The 17,857-nt window shown below is 60.6% G+C and overlaps 2 protein-coding genes across 12 annotated transcripts in view; one reads left to right on the top strand and one right to left on the bottom strand.

Annotated features, from left to right (window-relative positions):
- The window catches only part of NPRL3 (NPR3 like, GATOR1 complex subunit), a 35,169-nt gene extending 23,788 nt beyond the window's left edge, over positions 1-11,381 (top strand). For 2 of the 10 annotated variants that reach the window (XM_029219839.1, XM_029219837.1), the window contains 8 exons: positions 2,458-2,595; positions 3,499-3,655; positions 6,254-6,360; positions 6,799-6,928; positions 8,956-9,094; positions 9,221-9,427; positions 10,126-10,318; positions 10,825-11,381. In XM_029219839.1, coding sequence (XP_029075672.1) covers positions 2,458-2,595; positions 3,499-3,655; positions 6,254-6,360; positions 6,799-6,928; positions 8,956-9,094; positions 9,221-9,427; positions 10,126-10,318; positions 10,825-10,990 — 1,237 coding nt within the window. In that variant the 3' untranslated portion in view covers positions 10,991-11,381. Of the gene's footprint in view, positions 1-2,457; positions 2,596-3,498; positions 3,656-6,253; positions 6,361-6,798; positions 6,929-8,955; positions 9,095-9,220; positions 9,428-9,551; positions 9,829-10,125; positions 10,319-10,824 lie in introns of those variants that run through there. The other 8 variants (XR_003793037.1, XR_003793036.1, XR_003793038.1 and 5 more) reach the window with 8 other exon arrangements.
- Positions 11,382-11,629: 248 nt separating this feature from the next.
- MPG (N-methylpurine DNA glycosylase) overlaps positions 11,630-17,857 on the bottom strand; it is a 10,905-nt gene continuing 4,677 nt past the window's right edge. For both annotated transcript variants that reach the window (XM_029219844.1, XM_029219843.1), the window contains exons 2-4: positions 17,327-17,560; positions 14,489-14,693; positions 11,630-12,074 (exon numbers count right to left, since the gene is read on the bottom strand). In XM_029219844.1, coding sequence (XP_029075677.1) covers positions 11,668-12,074; positions 14,489-14,693; positions 17,327-17,548 — 834 coding nt within the window. In that variant the 5' untranslated portion in view covers positions 17,549-17,560 and the 3' untranslated portion in view covers positions 11,630-11,667. The remainder of the gene's footprint in view (positions 12,075-14,488; positions 14,694-17,326; positions 17,561-17,857) is intronic.

Genomic DNA, 17,857 nt, shown 5'->3' with positions numbered 1-17,857 from the left:
TACGATTCCCTGTGTCTTTCTCGGCACCGCTGAGTGGGAGCCCCCAAGTGCAGGGCTGTAAATTGTGCCCCAGGAGCCCGAACCAGTGCTTGGGGCCTCTGCATGTGCCATGTGGCTCGGCAACCTGCACGTGGCATCCCTGGGCTCCTTGAGGAGCCCACACGGCTACCTCTGAAATGAGAGGCCTCTCAGTGTTTACTTCTGACTCTGCGGCATTCATTCTAGCAGGCACTTTGAGCCGTGTCCTAGAGGGGAGCTCAGAGACAGGAAGACCTTGATTTTGAATCCACCAGCCTTTCCGAGCAGGGGTGAAGTGAATGGAGGAGGAGCTGGCGCCCAGTTTCCCCTGCCTGCTTCTCTCATACACAGATGCTGAGAGCATAAATGTTGCCCAGGCAAGTGGAGCCACTACCCTGGGTCCCCTTCGTGTGACTTTTGATCCCTGAAGACGCTGTTTCCCAGGGTTTGACCTGAGCCGTCCAGCCCACAAAGGCCCTTGGCCAAGGAGTGGGGAGGCTCCAGGAGCCTCTGTCTGCTCAGGTGTACTTGCTTCCTTCTGGAAGAAGCCAAGAGCGATGTCCTCCACTGGGACCTGGGGAAGGACCCGGGGTCTCTTCCCCAAATTGTGACAGTCACCAAACCCGTGCCTGGGTTTCACCTTAAGGGGCTGTGTCATCAGCAATGGCCAAACCTTTGCCCTCCAGACTCAGCTACAGCCTGCAGCTCAGAGCCTAAGACCGTCCCTTGAGGGGGGCTCTTGGGGGCCTGGTTCTCCTGACGCCCTGGTGGCAGGACAGGCAGAGGGAGCAGACGCCGGTGTTGGCAGGAGTCCTGGGGCAGTTGAGGTCACAGACGTGCTCTGTGTTCTTCCCACGGTCCTTTGCCCGTTGCCCATTCCCTGCTGGAGACAATGAAGGCTTATTTTTACATTTGAAACTGCTGACCATGGATTCTGCCGTCCGTCTGGGCGGAGCTGTGGGGAGAGGCTGTAAAAACGGCCTGTGGGCGCGGGATTGGGGGGGCCGCGGGGCCGCCTCCCAGCATCATGCATCTGTGTGCCTGAGAGCCCTGAGACCTGAGCACCAGCGGGGCCAGCAGAGTGGGGCTGGAGTGTGACGGGGAGGGTACCCCGGGCAGGGCAGGCGGGCCTCGGCTGGGCACAGACCCCCTTGCCCTCTGCTCCAGCAGTCGCTCCCCCCACGTCCACACCAGGTGCCATGCCATGGAGCCATGGCCCCAGCTTTGTGTGTGGTCCCCCTGCACGGCGCCGCTAGGAGACTGTTCTCCTGGCAGGGTCTTCCTGAGAGATGGTCCCCCCAGAGCGGACACATGTTCCTCGGGCCTTTTCCTTCCTCCATTCAGGAAATGCCCTCAGTGCCCCCACGTACCCCACCATTACGGGTTGTACGGTGAGCAGTGCACCTTGTGACTGAATTCTGGTCGGGAAACAGCACTGACCAGGAGACGGCAGGTCGTGCTGCTGCCCGGTGCACAGGACACACGGGAACTGTGAGCAGCCTGTGGGGCCTGGCTCATGGTTGAGCCACTGAGAAGGTGGCGCTTGAGTTGAGATCTGAAAAGGGGGGAAGGAACCCCGGGGCACCTGAGGGAGAGTGTGTGGCCAGGGCAATTACATGGGCCTGGAGAGCCGCAGGGCAGCCTATTTTGCTGGACCCACGGGAGGCGGGGAGGAGACAGGGTCGGAGAAGAGTGGGCAGGTCCCACAGGGCTCCGGCACTCTGGGGTCTTGGTTGGGACTGCTTACGTGGGAGCCCTGGGGGTCTGAGTGGAGAGGGCGGACAGAGGGGGCCGGAACGGAGAAGGTCTGGACTTTGTCCCTGCCATGAAGCAGATAGGATTGACAGATGGTTTGAGGTGGGATGTGAGAAATGAGGGTCAGACACAGAGTTGCCATGTCTGGCCTGAGCAAGGCCAGGGCTTGAAAGAACCAAAGTTCCATCACGGAGACGAGGGAAGCCGAAGGTTTGAGCCGAGGCTGGCATTGGCGGTGGCCGTGGAGCCCCTGGGGCTGCTGGTGTCTGCAGGGGGATGGGCCCCTCCCCGGCAGGACCTTCCTGTCCTGCTCAACTCTCCCTTTTGGTGACAGGCCCTGCCCTGCCAGGCAGCCCACTGTGATGGAGCCTTCCTCAGGTGTGCAGAGGTGGCCTTAGGATACCCCTAGTGCACTGAGCCTGTGGGACAGAGATGGGAGCCCTGGCTCTCTAGTTGGACTAGAGTTTCCAGGGCTGGCCAGGAATACAGTTTTTGTGGGTGTTCCTAATACTTTTTCTTCTCTTACACATACTGAGGTCCGGGACAAGATGCTTTCTTGCTCTGGAAGTCTCCCCCTGCAGTTTCCTCCGTGTGCTGGGAGGAGGCACCCTCAGGGGTGTCTGTGTGGCTTGTGTGCACGGCTGGGAGCTGCTATGTGGGTGGCTGACGGCCCGCTCTCTGCAGCCTGTGCACATCTGGCGTGGTGCGGCTCCACGTCAACAGCTGGCTGGAGGTGAGCTTCTGCCTGCCCCATAAGATCCACTACGCGGCCACAAGCCTTATTCCCCCCGAGGCCATCGAGCGGAGCCTGAAGGCCATCCGGTGAGTGCCAGCCCCACGCACACCCTGCTGGGGCCCTGCTCTCCTGTGTCCTGAGGTTTGCCAAGTACTTGGTTCCAAAAATCGTCTTTTCCTCTTCCTGCCACAGAAATTGGCAGGTAGGGCGCTGCTGTTTACAGAGTAAAAATACACGCTTTTGTGTCCAGTTTTGTCTAGAGATGACCACCCCAGGTTCCCCACGGGCCCTCTCAGCACTGCCTGGCCAAGCGGGGCGCTGTGCTGCGGTCCCAGACGAGGACCTGGGCAGGGCTGTGGGGCTACACATCATGGCAGGGGCCAGGAGCCAACCACGGGAGACGCTGTGTCTTCATGGTGTTACTCACCGGACCTCCTGCTCAGATCAGAACTTGTGAGATCTGTTTCTTCATGTCACTGATTTCCTTCAAGGAAAGCGCTGAGCCCAATCTTCTGCCTCCCCCTCCTCCATCAAGTCCTTTGTTTCCTTAAACGTTTTTTAACCAGAAAAGGAAATCTGGGTACATAACAGAAAATGTTGAGACGACAGAAAGCAAAGCACTGCCTGGTCCCTCCTCCCTCCCCAGGCCTGTGCGCCGCCCCGGGCTTCCTTGCTAAGCGTATTTCTAGGTAGTTTTGTTCATAGTCTGCAGTGGGGATTTTGCTTTTCCCATATTTGGGACTCTTTCCTTAGGAAAGATTCACTCGTTTTCGAACGGACATTTGCTGGGCAGTCCCAGAGGTGGGATGGGCCAGGTCACCCGTCAGGCCTTCCTCAGTTTTTTCTGTGGGTGATCCTTGCAGGTTTTTAAAGGCCTCAGGGCACAGCACTGTCTTCCGCTTCCTCCCCGGCCTCTTCTCTGCAGATGCACACCCAGGGCAAGGGCCTGGGGCTCGCTGGTTGTGATGACCCGTGTCTCTGCCCCACAGCCCGTACCACGCCCTTCTGCTGCTCAGCGACGAGAAGTCCCTGCTGGGCGAGCTCCCGATTGACTGCTCCCCAGCCCTGGTGCGTGTGATCAAGACCACGTCTGCTGTGAAGAACCTGCAGCAGCTGGCCCAGGACGCAGACCTGGCCTTGCTGCAGGTACCCTGGGGGCTTGAGGAGACACCCTGGGTGGGCAGGATGGGCAGCAGGGAGGGGCTGGACGCATCACAGCTGGCACCTCAGGTCGCCTCCCTAGGGCCTCCATCCAGCCGAGGGCTGCTGCGTGGCCTGCTGTGGTGGTGGGTGGATCTGGAGTCTGACCTGGGATCAGGCCTCGGGATTGACTTCCTCCTCTGTGGAGGGGAGGGGGCAGTGAAACTGTGGCAAAGGAGTGAGGCCATCGTGGTGCCAGGTGACGGGGCCGCACAGGACCAGAGCCAGGGCTGGGGGCTTGAAGGGTTGAAGCAGGGGTACGCAGGGTGCCTTAGCCCACGTGGGAGCCATGCAGAGCCAGCACCAAACCCAGTGGCCTTGATTCCCCACGCCACGCCCCACGGGCACACAGGCCTGTGTTTCTGTGCAAGGTGCCACCTCCTTGCCGAGCCACGTGCTCATGAGCTGCCCTTTCTGATCAGATGGGGGCCCCTTCTCCCTGGCTGTGGATCTGGTTTGAACCTGGGCAGGGGCTGGGGGCAAGGAAAAGCACAGGGAGAAGTTGAAGGCCAGGGGCAGGGGGCCTTCCAAGCGACAGCCTGAGGGTGGACTCAGGGTCTGGAATGGGGCACTGTGTGACCGCCAGGGGGCAGCAGGGCCTGGCCCAGGGACCAGCGGCTCCTACAAAGGCCAAGGGTGGAGCGCCATGAGGCAGGCCACCTAGGCCCCTGCGAGGCACCTCCAGGGAGCCGTTGGCCTTTGCTCCTTAGCACGTTAGGGGAGCTTGTCTACCAGGCCTGACTCTCAGGCCATGTTCCCCAAAGCAGCCTTTCTGGATTCTTTCGTCCCAAATAAGCCCTTCCCCCATCTCTACCCCATGACCTTTGTCCACCCCATCTGAAAGTGTTTATCGGACTCTGCCTTCGTGTTTCACATGGGCTCCTGGACTGCCTTCCTAGCACCCACGAGACAAAGAACATTTAACGCGCTGGCTGTTGCGTGTGTGCTGCGGAGTTTGTGTTCTGACCAGTACTGGCTGATCAGCAGGTGCCTGTGAGTGTGCGGCTCTGAGGGGGTGACCCTCACTGTCTCCTGAGGCTGCCCAACACGGAGCCTGCTTGGACACTGTGCCTCACAGTTCCCCCAGACACAGACAAAGCTCTGATGATGTCCCCTTCGCCTCTCCCCGGCCTTGCCATGGGGTCCCCTTGCCGTTTCCTTCCATGCCCCTTCCCGCTGAACCTGGTGCAAGTCAGGGTTTGCCGCTGGTGTGGTCGTGCAGACGCCCCCTGGGGCCCAACCCTGGTGGTTGACCTTACCAGCCTCTGGGACTGCTGCTTCCTGCAGCAGACCACCTAGCGGAGGCCCCCGTGGGGAGGGAGGCCAGCGAGCCAGCTGGAACCTCAAGCACAGGTGTGAATGTCACCAGATGATTTAAAATCACTCATGTTCCATCCTAGGCAAAAAAACTCTACAAGTATTTTGAGGGTTTTTTGTCATGATGAAATTAATATATTCTTATAAAAATTCAAATATCATACAAATTATAAACAGAAAAAGAGAAAGTCCGCATAATCCCATATCCTAGTGGTAACCTAGATTCCTCCAAGCTTTTTATGTACATATTAACACATAATCTCTGAATAACAAAATTAGGATCACACATTACTTGTGATTGGGTGAATAGTGGCCCCGTAGACCTAATCCCTGGGACCTGTGAGTGTGACCTTCCTTATGTGGGACTTTGCAGATGGGAGTAACGCCCTTGAGACAGGGTGATGATCCTGGATGGTCTGGGTGGGCCCTTCTGAGAGGGAGGCGGGGATGTGACCATGAGGCAGAGATGAGACGTGTGGTCACAGCAACTTGGAAGCAAAGAACAGTCTCCTTGCTGACAGCTTGACTCCAGCCAGGTGATCCTGATTTCAGATTTGTGGCCTGCAGAGGGCGCTCTGGCTGCAGAGAGGTGGGAGGTGGAGCCCATTGGGCGAGGGTGGTGGCAGAGATGGAAGGAAGGGGGCCTGTGTCCTTTAGAGCCATCAGCACTGGGACTTGGGCTGAGAAAGAAGAGGGTCAGCGATGGAACTGAAATTTCTTCTGTGTTTGATTTGGCTGTGGCACTGGAGGCCCTGTTTGCCGAGACGAGGTAGAGGTGTCCCCGGCACTGTCACAGGTATGCATGCACCCTCAGAGGCACTTGGCCGTGGTGCTGCAGGATGAGCGGTGCCCGTTGCCGTGGTCTCACCCTGGCTCCCTGTCCTGTCATCATGGTCTGTGTGTCTTGAGAGTCAGGGCAGCAGGACAGTGGGATGTTCTCCAGGGATGAGTGTGTGGAGGGGGCAGGTGCAGTGACCCACATCCACTGTCACGTGGAGCCCCGTCTCCGTGCTGGGCGCCGGCTGGGCTGTGGGCTGGCCTCTGCTGGGATGTGCAGCCAAGCCCCTTGATCAGCTGGACTGGCCTCATCTCGGGTGCCCCAGCGTCCCCGTGCTGGTGCCAGCCAGGACGGCTCAGGGACCAGTGATGGAGAGGCTTGTGGCCATGAGCCAGGGGGCTGCGTGGGTTGGCCTCCCCAGCATCGTCCTCCCGGCCCTCTGCCCGCAGGTTTTCCAGCTTGCGGCGCACCTGGTGTACTGGGGCAAGGCCATCATCATCTACCCGCTGTGTGAGAACAACGTCTACATGCTTTCTCCCAACGCCAGTGTGTGTCTGTGAGTGCCCCTGGCTGCCAGAGCCCAGGGCCCCCGAGTGGGCAGGGGAGTGGCTGGCAGGGCCGGCCAGGCGGTGCTCCCCAGGTCAGCTGGGCCCACGTTCCAGTTCTGGCCTGGTCCAGCCCTGCATGGCACCCCTAGCCTGTGCTCTTCCAGCACCTACGGCCTCCAGGAAGGGTCTGCGCCTGCCCGTACCTGCCAGCCAGTGGGTGCTGCACGGGGCACCTGGTGGGAGGTCAGGAGCCTTGGCCTTGACTAAGGGGCTCATAGGGGCTGTGGTGTGGGGAAAGCATCTGGGTTCTGTCCTCATTGCACCCATCCTGGCCCACCCACCAGGCTGCGCCGCCTCCTGCCCACCACAGGCTCATGGCGAGGGTGCAGACGCCTGAATGGTGGGGAGGTCTGCTGAGCTCACGGACCCTCACCCCCTGTCCCCAGGTACTCTCCGCTGGCTGAGCAGTTCTCACGCCAGTTTCCATCTCACGACCTGCCGTCTGTCCTCGCTAAGTTCTCCTTGCCGGTCTCCTTGTCAGAATTTAGGAACCCCCTGGCCCCTGCTGTGCAGGAGGTGAGTCTCAGGAGCTCAGGGAGCCCAGGAACCACCCACCTGGCGTCAGTCCCTGATCCCAGGCTCTCAGTGCTGCCGTACTTTTAGCCTTGGTTTGGGGGGAGGTGCTTGCTGTGTAGGTGGTACCTGCCCTGCCAGGGTGACCAGAAGCCGTGTCCCTGGCTAGGCCGCCTGCAGACACTTGAGCATTGCAAGTCCCTCCCCCCATGGAGCCCCCCTGCCCATGGTGGGCACTTCTTAGGGTTAGAACGCAGGTAAGAGGCCCAATTGGCAGGAGATCGGTGACCTCTCCTGGGAGGACAGAGCCACTTGGTGCCCCCTTCTGGGCCTGGGGATCCCATAATTGGGGGACGCAGAGGGGATTTTGTTTTCACTGAGTCTGGTCCCTACACTCCTACTCCCTCCCCTGCCTGCCACGGTCCAGGTGACCACAGGGTCTGTGGGTGTAAGTCCTGGGCTCACTGATCCCCAGAATCTCCTCATCCAAGGGGTCCTGGGTCTTGGTCAGGGCGAGAGGCAGGCAGGCTGCTGGGTGCGGTGGGCTGGCCACCAGGGAAGGGTGAGACATGTGGAGCGAACTGGTGAGTTCTGCGTTTGTGGCAGGGTTGAGTGTAGCCTGGATCCGAGAGGCTTTGCCTCCTCCCCTCCACTGCAAACCTGGGGCTCTGGGGCTCTGGGCAGGGCCAGGTGGGACAGGTGTCGGAGATGGGTCTGGGTGTTCTCAAGGCTTTGTCTTCAAAAGTAAAGTATTTGCTTTAATAAGTGCCAGGTCTGTTAGGCAAAACCAGTCCTTAAAAGCTTAAAAGGGGGCTTCCCTGGTGGCGCAGTGGTTGAGAGTCCACCTGCCGATGCAGGGGACACGGGTTCATACCCTGGTCTGGGAAGATCACGGGCTGGGCCCGTGAGCCGTGGCCGCTGAGCCTGTGCGTCCGGAGCCTGTGCTCCACAAAGGGAGAGGCCACAACAGTGAGAGGCCCGCGTACCGCCAAAAAAAAAAAAAAAAAAAAAAAAGCTTAAAAGGAAACCCTTTTCCTCCTCAAGTTGTGAATGAGGAGGAGATCCTGTTGGTCCGCTCATTTAGATGCCAAGCGTGACTGTTCTGAATGCTGTCTTTCATGGCACCTTTGGTTTCCAGGAACTGTGCCAGGTCGTGCCAGCAGAATAAAAGACACACTTTGCATGTTCACCCTCTCCCCTCCCCAGTGGAAACTTCCCAGTGGTCCGGATGGCGGGTGGCTTTTCTAGGCCAAGCCCGAGGGGCCCGGATGGAGCTAGTTCTGGTTCTGCTCTGTCCCAGGGTGAGGCCACCTGCCTTCCATACCTACTACTTCAGGCCCAGAATGTGCTCAAGTGCTGATGAAGTCTCTTAATATAATTTTTATTTATTTAAATTGATTGATTTATTTATTTTGGCTGCGCTGGGTCTTTGTTGCGGCACGCAGGCTTAGTTGTGGTATGTAGGATCTTAGTTCCCCAACCAGGGATCGAACCCGGGCCCCCTGCATTGGGAGCAAGGAGTCTTTATTTTATTTTTTTTTTTGCGGTATGCGGGCCTCTCACTGCTGTGGCCTCTCCCGTCGCGGAGCAACAGGCTCCGGACGCGCAGGCTCAGCGGCCACGGCCCACGGGCACAGCCGCTCCACGGCACGTGGGATCCTCCCGGACTGGGGCACGAACCCGTGTCTCCCGCATCGGCAGGCGGACCTCCAACCACTGGACCACCAGGGAAGTCCCTCATAATTTAATTATTTTACAATCCTTTTCAATTTTCTTTGGTGTGACTGGGTCACATATGCCCCTATTTCCATGCCCGGTCAGCCAGCCCCTCCCAGCAAGGGACCCCCAGGGATGAGCAGGTGGGCGTGTGGGTCTGAGGACGTGGACGCCATGTGCACACACACCCCCACTCACGGCTGCTGGAGCACCACCTGCACAGGCTTCCCGGTCCCTGGGCAGGCTTTCAGGTTGACCCAAGGGGAGGACTTTTTTGCTGTCAGGGCAGCTGCCAGCAGCCTTTTTCTCAACAGTGTCCAGGGTCCCCACAGAGGCCAGTGGGCTGGGGAAGAGGAGGCAGAGCAGGTCCTCCGCGTCACAGGTCCTGCTCCTCAGCTCTGGGCAAGAAAGGACAGCCGTGGGCAGCCCGGGCGTGTGATGGAGCAAGGGCAGGTGTGGCCCCGCTGCCTCCTCTGGATGGGAGTTGGGGCTGCAGAGCGGCTGGCGGCGGGGCGCTCCCTCTCTTGAGGGGTGGGGCCTCACCCTGACCTCCGGGGCGACCTGGGGGTCATGTCTCAGGCCTGCCCGTCCTGCAGACACAGCTCATCCAGATGGTGGTGTGGATGCTGCAGCGCAGGCTCCTGGTCCAGCTGCACACCTACGTTTGCCTGATGGCCTCGCCCAGTGAGGACGAGCCCCGCCCCCGGGAGGATGACGCGCCCCTCACCACCAGGGTTGGCGGCCGCAGCCTCAGCACGCCCAACGCCCTCAGCTTTGGCTCCCCAAGTAGGACCCCCTGCCCAGGGCATGTGTCTGGTGGGGGGTGAGCACCTTGGGCGCCCTTGGAAGAGGCAGGCGGCCAGGAGGCCCAGTTTGGGCGCCTCAGGGAATGACCACAGCACCTTCACAGGGCTGCACTCGAGAACGTGCACACACAGTGTCCGTGGGCAGCTGTGTCCCCGAGGACGCCACTTCACCCAGCTGGGCAGCTCTCCCTCGGGGAGGTCCCCTCCCCCGCCTCCCTGAGGACGAGGCTCTACCTTGCTGAGTCAGGAGCAGCCTGGCCCAGCCTGGGGTCAGAGCAGACCACACCCCGTCCCTGGGAGGACCGTTGAAACCGCCATGCTCAGGGCCTGAGGAGACAGTGACTGTCATAGTCCCTTTTCGAAGGAGCTGTTTTGGCCACGGTGTGCCCCCTAAGGCAGCAGCCCCGAGCCCCAGGTCCCTGGCTTGGGGAAGACGAGGGGCTGGAAGGCTTAGGGGGAGGCACCTCCCCAGGCTAAGGCGGGGCCTTGGACATCAGGCTCAGTGCTGGACCTGCCTGCCCAGGGCTCCTGTCTTCTGAGTGGGTGGGACGGGTTGGATGACCAGGCTGGCCTTGGGGTGAGGGGCTGCTCCCCAAGGGCACAGCAGTTATTTCCCAGGTGGGCGCAGGTGACTTGTGGGGTTGGGGGCAGCCGCTCCCTGACTATGCCCGTCCTCAGCCAGCAGTGATGACATGACCCTCACCAGCCCCAGCATGGACAACTCCAGTGCAGAGCTGCTCCCCAGTGGGGACTCGCCACTCAACAGGAGGATGACGGAGAACCTGCTGGCCAGCCTGTCCGAGCATGAACGGGCAGCCATCCTCAGCGTGCCCGCAGCACAGAACCCTGAGGACCTCCGCATGTTTGCCAGGTAGAGCAGGGGCCACATCTAGGGACAGGACAGAAAGTGGATCTCAGCTTAAATCCCGATGGCAAACAGCCCTCACTGGTTGAGGTGGCATCTCCAGTACACAGCCGTCGCTACCTGGCACCTGCATGTGGGGGGTCTCTTCTGTACTTCCTGGGTGTTTCTTGTCACATCTTGGGAAGCAGCAGCAAGTTCTTGTCCTCATGGGGATCGGGTGGGGCCCTTGGTCTCCACGCCATAGGTGACACAGACTTGTCACACCCAACCCTGAGTTGGGTGCACGGGGTGTATGGTGTTCTGGGAGCGTCAGGTTGTCAGGGACTGAGCCCCCAGCCGAGGTGCCCTAAGAGCCACAGCAGCATGTGTGTGGGCACTGAGGCAGGGTGACATTTCAGGGGCCACGGTGGGCAGCGGGTCCAGGGCACTGCTTGGGGCAGGGGCCTGTCTGAGGACCCCCCCCCATCCCGCCAGCTCCGTAGCTGTGCTCATACCCACCCTCCACCCCCCAGGCTCCTGCACTACTTCCGCGGCCGCCACCACCTGGAGGAGATCATGTACAACGAGAACACGCGGCGCTCCCAGCTGCTCGCGCTGGTGGACAAGTTCCGCAGTGTCCTGGTGGTGACCACCCACGAGGATCCGGTCATCACTGTCTTCCAGGCCCTGCTCACCTGAGCTGGGGCACCGGAGGGAGCCTCCCCCACCCCAGGCTCCTTCCCTCCCCATGGGGCCCCTGCTCTCCACATCCTCACCTGCCTCCAGTCCTGGAAACAGCCTCAGGGGCTCTGAGCTGAGAAGGTGAGGCTCGAGCTGGGAAAGCGTCCAGGACTCTTGCCTCGGAGTGAGGCTTGCATGCTGCCCACACCAACTTGGCCCGTATTTCTCTCAGAGCCCCGCTCCCCCTCCCGTGTTCCCCGGGCCTGGGCCATCCAGAGCTTCAGGTTCGAGGGCCTGGCCTGGCCTGTATGGCCAGCCCTGGCCGCCTGCAGGCACCCTTCCCCCCAGCTTGCCGGTGCCTGGCCCAGCCCCTCCCCGGCCCCCACAGTCCTGTGTTAGCCACCAGGAGGCCATGGCCAAGCGGTCGCCCCCGTGCCACCTGAGGCACGAGGACCTGGGCTAACGGTGTCCCACAGCTGTCTTAGCTTCCCCTTGGCCGGCGGGGGTGGGGTGGGGTGGGGAGGAGTGTCTGCACCGCTGCTCCCCACACACGGCTGCCTCAGGCCTGAGGAGGAAGTGCACCTGCTGGCCCCGGGTCCTCCCACAGAGACGAGCTGGCCACCGACAGGGGCTCCGGCCGAGACACAAATGACACTGTTTTCTATAAACACAGCATTTATTTCATTTTTAAATAATTAAAAATCCTCATCCCGGCTGGCCTTTGCTCTGGCCTGTGTGTTCTGCTTGGCCGCTCTGTCTACCACACTGACCCAGGGGCTGCCCTGCACATAGAAGCGCAGGGGCTTCAGGGCCCACTCTCCTGCATTGCCGATGCCCACTCGGGCTGCTGCCACCACAGCTGGCTCACTGGGCCCCAGGGGGCCCCGCTCCAGCCACACAGCCTCGTCTGTGGCCAGGTCCCGCTGGTCGAAGCTCTTGTCGATGGCCAGGGCCTGGCACAGCTTGGAGGGACCGTTGCAGAGCTCAAGGTCTTTGAGGGCTCGTCCAGCAACACCTTTGCGGAGGGTGTGGCGAAGCTGCCGCATGGCCTCCAGGCCCCCCAGGGGCTCCAGTGCTCGGAGCAGGACACATGCCCCATCCCCTGTGGAAGAGATGAAGCCTCCCAGGTTGTCGCCCCACTACCAAAGGCCCGACCAAAGCTTTGGGGGTGACACCTGTGCTCACTCACCATCCAGACCCTCTGCCTGCCTCCCCCTCACGCACACCTGCACCCACAAGGCACCTGTGCCTCCTATGGGCACCAGCTGGGGAGGCATGGAGCTCCCTAGCTCCCTCTGTGAGGTCAGCAAAGAAAACCCCAGGGTCCCCCAACCACCCCCGCCCCCACCCCACTGGCTGTTGGGGAAGCTGGAAGCCTGGCTTGGAGCAGCCACCAGTGTGCACAGGACGCAGGTGAGCCCCACCCTAGGATCCAGTGCGGAAACTGACAGAGCAGGAATAGCCCCCCACCTCTGTGGGGTCCCCTCCCCAACCAGTTCAGGCCACTTGTGGGACGGCAAGCAGACACCCAGGCCCAGGGATTCCCTCGAGAAGACATCTCTGTCCAGAGCCCCTTGGATTCCTGGCTGGGGACAGTGATTACCCCCTGCGCCCTGGACAGAGGCGCCCTGACCCTCCAGCAAGGCCACTGTCCTGGGACACCTGCTCCCCTGACTCTCAGCCCACCCACTAGCTGGGAGTCTGAGGGGCTCAGCCTGAGGCGTGGCCAGGCCAGTCCCTCTCTCAGGCCTCAGCCGCACAGGCCTTCCCATCAGCACCCAGGAGCTGGCCTCCTGCACAGCCAGCAAGTGTGGGGGTGTGTGCGACCAGATGTCCCTTAACCAGCCAGCTTTCAAAGCACTTCAGGATGTGCCCAAGGGCACCTAAAGCCTTGAGTTTTAGTCCCTCTGTGATTCCCGGGTAGCTCCCCTCACTGGCCTCAAAGCTCTCTCTGGTTCCATCCTGAAAGTAGTGGGTACCACCTGCAGACAGGTCTGGAGGAGTAGCTGACCCCTCCTCTCCTGGGATGCACCTGAGTCCAGACTCCTGACGAACAGAACACCCCTACCTCATCGCACCAGGCCTCCCCATCACCCCCTGCCGACCCCGTCTGCCTGCACCAACCGCGCAGCCCCAAGTCCCGGTCTCTGCACGGCCTCCACCCCACAGGCAAGGACTGTCTCAGCTGCCCCTCTCCCTCACTCCACCTGGATGACCCTTGGCCCTGTCTGTACCCATGTGGTTTTCAGCTCCCCTAACCTCGACATTCCTGGGGCATCCTGGTCACGTAACGAGAAAGTAACACACCACCTCCCACATCTGCTCTGTCCACTGTACCCGCAGAAACTTGGGCTCCTCCCTTTCCTCACTGACTGCAGCCCCTTGTCCAAGTGCAGTCTCCTCTCACGTGAGGGGTTGGTTCTAACGCCAAAGAAAAGCTCAGCGACCGGAATAAGCTCTGCGCCTGATAACAGGGCCCTCAGGGGCAGTCCCTGTCACTCAGTTTCACACAGCACCTGCCTTCTGCTGGGCACAGGGCCAGTCGTGGATTCCCTGTGTCCTCTGGCCCTGTGGCTCTGGCATCAGGCATCCCCAGCTGTCTATTCTGGGCAATCACAACTCACACGTTAATGGAATCCTTCCACGTGTGTGACCGGCAGCCCCTTATTGTCCTCGAGCCTTCATTCATCTTGCGTCGGCAACGGGAGGCTTGGCAGATGGACGCTAGGACTTGCTAGCCAGAGTGGGCTGGGCAGACCGCCCCCCCACCCCCCACCCCACCCGCCGCTGCTGGTCAGCAGCGGCTCTGGCAAGACGGTACTGGGCACTTCCTTCCCAGCACAGACCACTCAGAAAACACAGCTGCCTACCCACGAAAGACCCAGTGGGTCCCCCAAGGTGCGTGGACCCTCCCGGGAGCTTTAGACCAGCATCTCTCCCATCGGCACCACTGACCTTTGGGGCCATGATTCTGTGGAGTTGGCCATCCTGTGCATTGTGAACTGCTGAGCATCCTCCCTGGCCTCCACCCACTAGAGGCCAGGAGCATCCCCAAAGATGTGATGACCAAAAATGTCTCCAGACATTGCCTAATGTTCCCCAGGGTGGCAGTATCATCCCCAGTTGAGAACAACTGACCCAGACCCCATAACTGGCCGCCTGGCGAGGCTCCTGCCTGAGCCCAGCTCACCCCAAATCGACCTCACTCTTGTTTCCCCACATCAGCCCCTCCCGAGTCCTCTCTGGGCCGGCAGTGACACCAGCACTGAGCTCTGGGGCCAGCGGTGGGCTCGTGAACCCATGTGCTCTGTGTTCAAGTCAACCCATGACCTCTATTCTGTGGGGCCCCTGGCACCTCTAACCACCATCCGTGCAGCCAAAGTTCCTGAAACCCTCGCCTAGCCTAGCAAGGGAAGCCCCTGCTCAATCACCTAGCCAACCCGGTCCTCCCGGGGTCTGCCAGCTGAGGGGGCTCTGCCCAGGCCTCCTGCTTCCCCAAGCCCCAGCACCGCTCACCTTGGCTGGAGACATTCATGCAGAAGTACATGCCATAGATGAGGTACACATACAGTGTCCCTGGCTTCATGAACATGCCGCGGTTGCGGGGGGTCTGCCGGCCGCCCCTCGAATGGGCAGCTTCATCCTCTGGCCCCAAGTATGCCTCAGTCTCCACGACGCGGCCACGGAGCTCTGTGCCATCATCCAGCCGTCGGACCAAGACCTGCTCAGCGTAGGAAGGAGGCGGGTTCGCTCCACCCTGACAGTCCACAGCCTGGACTCATCTCCCCAGCTCAGGGTGTACAGGTACAGGACACCCAGGTACAGCTGGCTCTTCCCCACCATCCCCTCCATCCTGCTGGACCACTGGACCACAGGCCCTGCTCACCAAGTGTCCTGTCCACAAGGTGCAGCCATCTCAGGCCGACCAGGGCTGGGCTGGGCACCAGCACTAGTGAATTCTCACACTTCCTCTCAGCAGGGTCCCCTTGGACTTAAAGCTTAGCCTGGGGCCGAGCAGTGTGAAGGGCACACTGGGATTCCAGAGCCTGTGGAGCCCCCTCCCCCTGGACTAACTGCAAAGGACCGTCACATTCAGCCCCTACCCAGCCAACTCTGAAAGCAGCAGGACCAGCTGCCCAGCAGTGCCCCAGGCCTGGCCCACGGCCCTGGGGGTAACGAGCTCCACAAGGAGTGGGTCAGCGCAGGCAGCAGGCCACGAAGGCAAGCCTGGCAACGGTTGCGTCGGACAGCACCCTGGGCAGGGTGGGTACAGGAGGGGACAGAGGGCCCAGCCGAGGACAGGGCAGGGGACAGTTGTCAGGGGCTGTCCCTAGAGGGGTGGGTGCTCTCAGGCCAGCAGAGCACCTAGGAGAACAGAGTAGGCCACAGGAGAGCCAGGCAGGGCCTGCGGAGCGCTGAGTACCCCGGGAGCTGAGTCCTCCCCCGCCTGGAGCCCCTCTGCCCTTCGCCACGCATCACCATGGTACGGTTCCAGGAATGGCCAGCAGTCATGCCCAGTGTCCGGAGCCCCAGGTCTGACTCAACCAGGGTTCACAGTGGAGTTTCAGGGGCCAGCCACCTCACCAGGCCTGTCCCTAGCACCTGCCTTGTCCTTAGGCCAGAGCCTCAGGCAAGTTGGATGGCCAGGCCACCATGCCTTAGCCCACGGAGCTCAATGTGTCTGCGGCCAGGGTCAGTGTCGTGGGGGCAGGGAGGGGTGTGCTGGAGGCCGGACTCGGGGGTAAGGGTTAGAGGAGGCCTTCCTGGAGACAAAGCCCACAAATCCCTATATGTGTGCACAGGTAGGCTTGGCCAGAGCACCTCAGATGAGGCCTCCCTCCCATCTTCCCAGGAGATGAGAGGGAGCATTCCCTGTCAGCCTGACACCTCCATGGGGCCTGGGGAGGAGCCTCCCACAGCCCTTTCCTCACTGTCTTCTTTCCTGTCCTGAATTTCACTGATATCATTTCCAGATAGCAGATGATGGTTGCCCCTCACCCCCATTATACACATCTCCTCCTTGCTGGTGGAGGGTCCCGAGAAAGGCAAGACCCTTCTCAGCCAAGAGGGTGACACAAGAGTGGTCTGGGTTGTCATGGCAACTCATTGCTCCTTGCAGTGACCTGCTTAAGGATGAGTGCATGACCAAGGCTGGTCAAGAGGTCTGTGAGGACGTCCACTGAGGGGTAATGAAAAAGGCTCTCCTCCCTAACCAAAGGCACATACAGGGTGAGACCCTCCCTTCTCTGCTGGACATCACCCTGTCTACCCTCGGGCTCAAACAGGCGTGATGCGAGCCTAGGGGAGCCTAGGGGGAGACTGCGACACACTGAGGCCCTTGGGCCCTCTACCCGATGCTGGGCCCACCTGCCCCATGTGCCCTTTTACATGAGATCATAACCTCTCCTGACTTCAGGTGCTTTTACAAGGACCTTCTGGCCCTTGCAGCTGAAAGCATCCTCATGTAACAGACTCTGGTCGCTTCTCAATGAGGCCACACTTTAGGTCACACTCCACTAGCTCACATTTTAGGATCTGTTCCTGGCACCAATTTTCTATTAGCCACAGAAACTGACTCTCCTTGGCCATTTTAACCTAAAAGTAGGATCACTAAAGGACACAGGGTAGCCATGGAACCTCCAGGAGGACCAGCAAGCCAGGCCTAGCCAGATGGTACTCCAGATGGATGTGGCCAAAACTCTGCAGCTGCGGCACATGCCATGTACACACAACATGGTGACAGGCTCCACCCCCAAGGGCCCTGGGCGGTCCTGCTTCCCACCCCAGAACTTGGAGCTGCAGGGGCTGCTGGGAAGCCAGCTCTGGCACTGTGAGCCACTGTGGGGAGAAGGAGGCTGTCCTTCATCAAGACAATCCTGATGCTGGGCAGCCCGTAGGCCATGGCCTCAGCTGCCATGTGTCTAAAGCTGCTACACACATAGACAAGCTCCAGCAGGGGCACTGACTGTGTCAGGGGATGGGGCAGGCAAAAGCAGCCCCTCACAGACAGGGGGGCCAGCATTGACCGTGGTCCTTGTAAGAAACCTGCCCTGAGGGCAATCCCAGGTGGACCAGGGGGAAGGCTAATGTTGTAGCTGCCCCGTCCTCACTGCCCAGAGCAGGCAGGCACCCCTAAAAACCTCGGCATTCTTCCCAGCTGACCCTGGACCCAGAGGCTGCCCCAGATGACTGAGGTGAAGCTACCCAGGAGCAAATGCGGGCAAAGCGGCTGACTGCACGCGGCCACGCAGGGCCAAGTCAGGGACGTGAGCCCAGCGGGGAGAGGGCTGGGGCCCACAGACGCTGCACGGTGATGACCCTTCAGCAGAGGCCACGCTGCTACATTTCCATTACCTGTCCCAGAAATGCCCGTGCCAGGGAGACTGCGGGCTGGTCGAAAAACTCTGATCCCAGGCGAGCAGGGCGGCCCTTTAGGCTTGAGAAATAGATGCTGCGCTGGGGGCCGAGGGTCGTGGGTGGCTCCAAGCGGGGCTCCTTGGGGGAAGATGTCCGGGTCCCATCTGGCGGGCTCTGATGCCGCTTGGCCTCCAACAGTCGCTGCTTTTTTTGCCCCATTCTTCAGGAAAGCTGAAACGGGAAAGGACAAGATAAAGGGTCTGAAGAGGAGAGGACAGATGGTTGTGCAGTGAACTCAGGAGCTCAAGGACTCATTCAACTGCCTGCCTGTCTCCTCATATGCAAAAAGAGGGCAACCAGCCTGTGCAAACAGAATGCCATACTTGGGCCATACCTGGCATGCTCAGCCCTCCGCTGGGACCCAGGAAGACTTGGGAAATGACGGCACGTGAAGGCAGGCTGGTGGCAGCAGTGACTGGTAGCCACTCTGCTGCACGTGCCATCCACAAGCAGGAGTGGCAAAGGGCT

The sequence above is a fragment of the Monodon monoceros genome, unplaced genomic scaffold (assembly GCF_005190385.1).
Source record: "Monodon monoceros isolate NGI ecotype Baffin Bay Population unplaced genomic scaffold, NGI_Narwhal_1 Super_Scaffold_13, whole genome shotgun sequence".
Lineage (NCBI taxonomy): Eukaryota > Metazoa > Chordata > Mammalia > Artiodactyla > Monodontidae > Monodon > Monodon monoceros.
Note: the sequence above shows the minus strand (reverse complement) of the source record. Positions and strands in the feature narration are given on the sequence as shown.